Source organism: Cavia porcellus, unplaced genomic scaffold (genome assembly GCF_034190915.1).
Source record: "Cavia porcellus strain 051 isolate PalLab524CR breed Dunkin Hartley unplaced genomic scaffold, mCavPor4.1 scaffold_19, whole genome shotgun sequence".
Taxonomy (NCBI): Eukaryota; Metazoa; Chordata; class Mammalia; order Rodentia; family Caviidae; genus Cavia; species Cavia porcellus.
The window spans coordinates 1,379,016-1,386,561 of NW_026947502.1; the positions used below are offsets into that span (position 1 = coordinate 1,379,016).

At 58.2% G+C, this 7,546-nt stretch overlaps 1 protein-coding gene across 2 annotated transcripts in view; it reads left to right on the top strand.

Moving 5' to 3' along the window:
- Tbc1d9b (TBC1 domain family member 9B) overlaps positions 1 to 6,628 on the top strand; it is a 34,162-nt gene extending 27,534 nt beyond the window's left edge. The window contains exons 18-22 of one of the 2 annotated variants that reach the window (XM_063230449.1): positions 1,824 to 1,895; positions 2,111 to 2,161; positions 3,798 to 3,857; positions 4,190 to 4,296; positions 5,439 to 6,628. In XM_063230449.1, coding sequence (XP_063086519.1) covers positions 1,824 to 1,895; positions 2,111 to 2,161; positions 3,798 to 3,857; positions 4,190 to 4,296; positions 5,439 to 6,134 — 986 coding nt within the window. In that variant the 3' untranslated portion in view covers positions 6,135 to 6,628. The remainder of the gene's footprint in view (positions 1 to 1,823; positions 1,896 to 2,110; positions 2,162 to 3,797; positions 3,858 to 4,189; positions 4,297 to 5,438) is intronic. The other variant, XM_063230450.1, reaches the window with a different exon arrangement.
- The last annotated feature ends 918 nt before the right edge of the window (positions 6,629 to 7,546 follow it).

The following is a 7,546-nucleotide window of genomic DNA, read 5'->3' on the forward strand; positions in this document are numbered from 1 at the left end:
CCTTGGAGTGCAGGACAGAGTCAGGCAAAGGCATCCCACCCTGGGCCCGCAGCAGGGAAGGAGGAGGGAGTCAGAGTGTGAGCTTAGGCCCAGCCTGGCTGCTGTCCCACAGGGCTGTGATGGGAGGATCTGAAGGGGATCCCTGCAGTGCAGGCCAGGAACAGGGCTCCACTCTAATCTGGGAGGGTAGAAGTGCCTCACTGAATGGAGACCTGGTGCATTGATTAGTTCCAGAGGTCAACCTGGGGCTCATCGAGGGGGAACCCTGTCCCAGGTCCATGAGGAAAGGTGTCCTCTGTTCATGGAGGTGCTGCTGCAGCCTAATGGGGCTGCATTGGGGTTTAGGTGGAACAGCTCTTGGGGGCGGCTGATGGGAACCAAAGCGAAACCTCAGAGAGCCGGGCTGGAACTGCACCCACAGGTTCCATTGGTGTGGGTGTGGGTGTGTTAATTAGTGTGGATGGTGGGGTGATAGCAGGCACTTACTGAGCTCTGAGGAGGAGTTCTGCCCATTTTCTCAGGAGGAAGCTGACCCAGGCCAGTGAAATTGAGGCCCCAGAACACTGCTCCAGCAGGGACTGCCCTGTCCCCAGTACTGTCCTCAGCCTGTCCCGGCCCTCAGTGCTCTTTGGAGCCCTGGGGTTGGCTGTGTCCCCAGAGCCTCTCATCTGGCGGTAGGGTGGGGAGAAGCTCCTCAGGGTGTTGCTCTGCACCAAGCAGAAAAGGCTTTTGGCACTGCTGGCACCACCACCACCCCCAGAGGCCTGGGCTGGATGCTTGGCAAAGCCACCTTGGCCCAACTCCTGTGTCCCCCCAGTCACGTGCCATGTGGGCTCTGGTGGACAATGGCCATGCCCTTCCACCTCCCCGTGTGTTTCCCTTCACATAACAGGAAGGAATACACACGTGTGTGCAGGCATGCGCATGTGCATGCGCGCGCCCCCTCCATCTGCACCCACAGCCCCAGGAGGCACTGTCACTGAGAACTCAGGAGAATGAGGCAGGCCCTGTGTGGCAATGCGGAACCCTCTGAGAGGTGCAGAGTGAAGAGAGCAGGTGCCTTGTGTGTGGGCATGTGTGACACGTGCCAGAAATGCTGCAGAGCCCTGCCGAGCAGCATCCTCAGGGTAGAAGACAGCCCAGCCTTACCAGCCACTGACTGTCTGACTGTGCTTCTGCCCGGCAGGCATTCTATGTTTCCTGTTTGTCTCACCTCTGTCCCCCTGGACTTGGCTCCTGGGTCTGTTGGTCTGCAGTATCAGAGCTGGGGTGTGGCTCAGTGGTACAGCTTTTGGCCTACATGCACGAGGCCCTGGGTTCAACCCCGGAGCACCTCCCAAAAGTCCCACAGAGTCAAAGTTCAAGCAATAATCAGAGCTAACCCCAAAGCACCCCCAAAAGTTCCACAGAGTCAAACTCAAAGCAATAATCAGAGCTAATCTTTGTCCTTAAAACTAGTTACCAGGTATAAGATCAGACATGGTGGTGCACACCCATGATTTCAGCTCTCTGGAGGCTAAGGCAGGAGGATCACTGCAAGTTTGAGGCCAGCCTGGGTCATATAGTGAGTTCAAAGCCAGTCTGAATTACATAGCCTCAAAAACACAAAACTAAGAAATCTATATTAAAAGATAGATTAAAAGTAAAAAAAAATTTTTTTTAAACCTTACTTATTAGGCATTAGATTTTAGGAGCAGTGGGTGTGGGGACTGGTTTGAGCACTGAGTGGGCGCCGGGAGGCCTCTGTCCAGTCTTGCGGGAGGTGGGAGCCCGGGGGCGGGCGGGGGGGAATCATGGTGTCTTCCATCTTTCTTCACATGCAGCTCTGACCCCGGAGGAGGCAGAGTCAGCCCTGGAGGCCACCAGTTACTTCACAGAAGACAGCTCCTCAGAAGGTGAGCTGCCCAGGGCACTGAAGCCACCAGCCACGGCTCTGAAGCCACCATGGCTCTCCTGGGGGCCCCTGTGGTGGCCAGCAGCCCCACCATGCAGGATGGGCAAGGCGGGTCTGTTGGTCTGCAGTATCCTCAACTCCTGTTTGTCTCACCTCTGTCCCCCTGGACTTGGCTCCTCCTCCCTCTGCCCTCCATGCCTCCTCTGCTGTCTCCAGCATCTCCTCTGACTTCAGATCTGGATCTCTTCCTGCCCTGGGAAGCTCAAGGTCAGTCCCTGGAGGTTAGGGTGCCCCCTCGGCCTCTGGGCCCCATCTTCTGACACCTGGATGCCTACATACTGCTCCCAGTCCCTCCTGGGACTGTGTCCTATGGGGCGGGTGCCAGGTAGCACCCAGAACCCAGGAGAGGGGCAGCCTCTAGGCCTGCCGTGGGCCAGTCAGCAGACACAGACGCACAGCACACAGGGCTGAGTCTTGCGACCACAGGAGTGTGTCTGTCCATAGCAGAAAGACCTGCCACATGCTGTCACTGCAGCCTTGTGGAAGAGGGGCAGCGGGTGAGCAGAGGTTGATGCCCACTCCGAAAATGTCCAGGTCCTACCTTAGTTTTTCGTCACAGATGTGTGTGGAGCACTTGTCTAACAGCCTTGCGCTACATTCAAGCTGTGGGAACCCCTGATGCAGAGCAAGGAAGGCTTTTAGGCCGTAGACTTGCAGTCCAGCTGGCCCTGTATGGGACCTTTGTAAGGCCAGCACAGGCACTGAGGTGCAGCTCAGCTGTACAGCACTCGCCTGGCAGGCACAGGGCCCAGGTTCAGTCCCCAGCACCACAAAGCACAACTGACCATAGCACTGCCCTGTAGCCTCACATGCCAAGGAACTGACCCAAAAAAGAAAATGAAAACATAACATACCCTGCCACATGTGTGGCATATGCCTGTAATCCCACAGGGAGGCTGAGGCAGGAGAGTTACAGGTGAAAGCCATCCTGTACAACTTAGTTCCAGGCCAGCCTATACTATGAGACCATATCAGGAAAAGGGTTGGGGGGCCTGAGGCTGGGCAATTTAGCAAGTTAGTGAGACCCCATCTCTAAAAAGGGCTGAGCAAGGATCCTGAGTTCAATCCCCAGTGTCACACACACTGAGGGTGGAGGAGACACAGAATCAGACACTTGTAACCCTGCTGACAGCATGAGATGCTTGCCTGAGTGGAATATGACCTTGCTTTCCGATGGCCCACACTACAGAGCCTCACATACCTTTGTTTTGCTGGAGCCTGGGCACTTGGCAGGTGCCCTGCATGTATCCTACACACCCCGGGATGGTCCTCAGGCTTCCCGCAATCCCTGGCAGCAGCGTCTGCCTTCCTTGGGGAGATGCCTGGGCCCCCTTCTCCACCCAGCTGAGGGCTCCCCGCTGGCCCAGGCCCTCCACAGTCACACTGCTCATGCTCACTGGGACACTAAGCACACTGGTGCATAAACGTCCTCATCAGGTGGTGTGGCAGTCACAGGCAGAATGGATCACGTCCCCCTAAGAGTGGCCCATTTTCAGCAGAAACCACAGCAGGGAATAGTTCTGACCTGCTGCCTTATGGTGCATATTATTTGCGTTGAGGAAAAGCGTGCCAAGACTTGTATTCTTTTGAAGGACAGGAGTATTTGCGGGCCCTTCATTTGCTGTGCTGAGGGTCAGACCCAGGGCCCCCAGCACTCAGGCATCCACTGTGCTGCAGCACTGCGGCTGTCAGCTTTGTGAGCATGTCATGACCAAGACTCAGTGGCTCTCCCTCGCTGTGCTGGGGCTGGGCTGGAGGAGCAGTGCAGAGCCTCGGACCAGGCCTTGCACATGGCTTAGGGTTGGGATTCCCTTCATGTTCTTTTCTTTTTCTGGTTGCCCAGAAGCACTACTGCAGGAAGAGAGAGAAGGAAGTGGAAATGAGGATGTTCAAGAAAAAAAAGGTACAGCCCATTCTCTACCACTATAGACAGGCTATAGGGTTCCTGTGTGCCCCATCTGTCCCCAGCCCCCATAGGAGAGACCCTCCAGCTTGGGGAGATCACAAACGTCCTGACAAAGACCCGGGGCTCTCCCACTCCACTAGGAGCTGCAGCCCTGTCTGCCCACCTCTAGTGTCTCAATAGCTCCCTGCCTCCTGCCAGTCCCTCTCCAGCCACTGCCTTAGGGAGGTGGCAGGTTTGGGGCCTTACAGTCAGCCCCCTGCAGCTGGTTTGGGGGAGCCCTCCTGCTCTCAGCAGACAGGTGGAAGTCAATCTCCTTTCCCCCGACTCAGAGGAGAAGGGGACCAGCCCTCCAGACTACCAACACTACCTCTGCATGTGGGCCAAGGAGAAGGAGGCGCAGAAGGAGACAATTAAGGATCTGCCTAAGATGAACCAGGTAGGCTCATGTGCTACCCTCACTGTACTGGGGCTGGACTGGAGGAGCCTGCGGCGTAATGGGGCCTGGTGCTCCTCACCGCAGCTATCTCCTGGATGGGAGTTCTCTTTCCTGCGTGTACTTAGTGATTATTCTACAAGGTGGGGCTTGTCAGATGTGCTGACAAACTGCAGAGGCTGCATCAACTCTGGGGAAGCCAGTTTCCACAAGCAGAGGCCATACTCCACCTTTGGCAGAAGGCACTTAGGGAACACCAAGTCACCCCACTCAGGCCACTGAACTCACAGACCCAAAGGGCTCGACACTTGTCATAACCCTACAGCCTTCCCCAAGGACAGAGGAACATAAAGCACAGTGAAGAAGTCTCATAATGATGGGGCTTAGGAGGTCCTGATGGGGGCTGAGGGTACCTCTTGTGGTGAGTGCTGGCCTAGCATGCATGAGCCCCAGGATTCCATCCTCAGAACTGCAAAAATAAAAAGCTGATACAAATGAGTCTCTCTGGCCAGGCATGGTGGTACATGCCTATAACCCAGCACTTGGGAGACATAGGCAGGAGTATCATGAGTTCAAGGCCAGCCTAAACTGCATAGTAAGACTGTCTCAAAAAACAAAACAAATCAAAAGAAAAGAAAAACTAAGTCTCTCTTCCCCAGCTCCAATGTGGGGTGGGACCTCGGTCTTGTGCAGGGTCAGCGGGTCCTCTACACTGAGCTGAACCCATGGCCCTAATTATACCTTGAAATCCCTCCCTATATTGTCTAACCTCGAACTTGATATCCTTGTGTCTCAGCCTCCCAAATTACTGAGATTATAAGAGTACCACCCTGGCTACCAAGAAAGGCTTTTTAAACTAAGCTGCATGCCTATGATGCCAGCACTCAGGATACTGAGGCAGGATGATCACTGCAACTTTGAGGCCAGCCTGGGCTACAAGTGAGTTCAAGACCAGCATGAGACCCTTTTGAGGTGCTGTGTAGAACTGGTCAAGTCACTTGCCCTGTCTGAGCCTCATTGTTCTAACCTGTGAAACAGGGTCGGTCAAGCCCAGGTTGCAGGAGGTCAGAGCAGCCTGCTTCCTTGCTATGGCTGGCGGGAGCACACTGACCAGCTGTTGCCATCCCCTCTCATTTCCTCCAAAGGAGCAGTTCATTGAACTGTGCAAGACTCTTTACAACATGTTCAGTGAGGACAGCCGGGAGCAGGACCTGTACCACGCCATTGCCACGGTGGCCAGCCTCCTCCTGCGCATCGGCGAGGTGGGGAAGAAGTTCTCAGCCCCAACAGGCAGGAAGGCCAGGGGCAAGGCCCACACTGCTGAGGAAGCCCAGCCACTGACGCCTGAACCCCAGCGGGACTCTACGGGGACCCCACAGCCCCCTGCCGCAGGGGATGCGCAGGGCAGAGCAGGCGGAGACATCCACTTGGGGAAAGCAACCCAGGAAAGCCAGGCAGTGGTGGAGGGGGGCGGCGGCGAGGGCCGGGGCTCGCCCTGCCAGCTCCTGTCCGACGACGATGAAGCCAAAGACGACGTGTCCGTGTCCTCCTACTCGGTGGTCAGCACCGGCTCCCTGCAATGCGAGGACCTCACAGACGACACGGTGCTGGTGGGCGGGGAGGCCCGCAGCCCCATGGCTTCCTCTCGTACTGGGGGCACCGTGGACGCAGACTGGTGCATCTCCTTTGAGCAGATCCTGGCTTCCATCCTGACCGAGTCTGTGCTGGTGAACTTCTTTGAGAAGAAGGTGGACATCGGCCTCAAGATCAGGGACCAGAAGAAGGTGGAGAGACAGTTCAGCACTGCCAGCGACCAAGAGCAGCCGGGGGCTTCGGGCTGACCTGCGCCGGGCCACCAACAGCCCCTTCATCTCCTTGAAAACCACGTCCTCACACTCCTGGGCAGAGCCAGTGACAGAAACAAGGGCCGCATCTTCGAAAGGTCCCTGCACCTGCCCTCCCCCCAACCCCCCCCCCCACGTGGGAGCACATGCTGAGCCCAGGCATCGCCCACTTGGGGGCTGCCATCGGCCCACCTGCCTCGCCCTCTGCACCCCACGCTGTGCCAGGGCCCAGGTACCCACGGCTGCCACATGGCACCAGTAAGGGCCTGTGCCAGTCGGGCTCCTAGGTATGGAGCTCCACATACTGGCCGGAGCCCGGGAGCCTGAGCCTCTTCACGGGACATGAGCGGAAGCCGCCTTCACCGGGCTTTGGCTCCTTAGCACCACGCCCCCTGCGGGTGCATCCCACAGGCCCCTTCTGTCTCCTCGGTTCACTTCAGCTGACTGAACTGTTCGATGCCTTAATAAACCCCTGGAGGAAATAAAGTCCACCCCGCGGTGCCTCGATGTCCTTGCCCAGTGCCTAAGGGTCAGCCATCAGGGGCCTGAATGCCCAGCTCCCCAGGGGGTGGCACTGCCCAAAGTCCGCAGTGAAGCAGGCGTCACAGCCTAATGACCTAACAGGAGTGTGTCTCAAAATACAGAATAGGGCTGGCTCCACCGCATAAGTGAAGGAAAAAGCAGGGGGGCGAGAGGACAGGCCACTGCTAGGCGGAAGCATCGAGGAGCCAGGGACGCTTGCCCGCTCGCCACAGGCCGGCGCGGGCGGGGAGGGGCCTTCCTCAGAAGCAGAGGGAAGGGCACAGGTCTTGCAAAGCAGCTTCGGCAGGTCCTCCGCTGGGCCAGGACTTCGCCAGACGTCCATCAAGGAGCCTAGGCGGAAGGGTCACGACCGCACCGCCAGTGGCCCACGCCTCGTGCTGGGGCCGCTTCAGACGGCAGGGTGGGCCCGCGCCCGGCCCCTAGTTTCCGTGTGGAACAAGGCCCCAGGAGGCGGGCTATGCCCCAGGCCAGCGGGTCCTCGGCCCGCATCCCGTCGGGCGCCGGGCGCCGCGGCCCCACAGGACCAGGGATCCTCCGGGGTCCCGCTTCCCTTTCCTAAAAGTCGGGGCTGGTGAGCTGCGACGTCCCGCAAATCCCAACCACAGGGCTTAGTGGGGGGACCGGACAGCGAGCCCCGTCCCTCTCCCTCTCAGAGTCCGCCCACAGCAAAGCTGAACCCGGCTGCCGCGCAAGGGCTGAGCCCTGTGAAGCGGCCACCGAGGCGCGCAGAAGGCTAGAGGGTCCTGAGCACGCGCGGAGGGACCGGGCGGCGGGGAGCTAGGGCCCGAACGGGTGCAGCACGTGTGCATGCGAGACGGCATCTATGCCTAGAGAGGCCCGAGCGACGGGGGGGGGGGGGGGGGGCA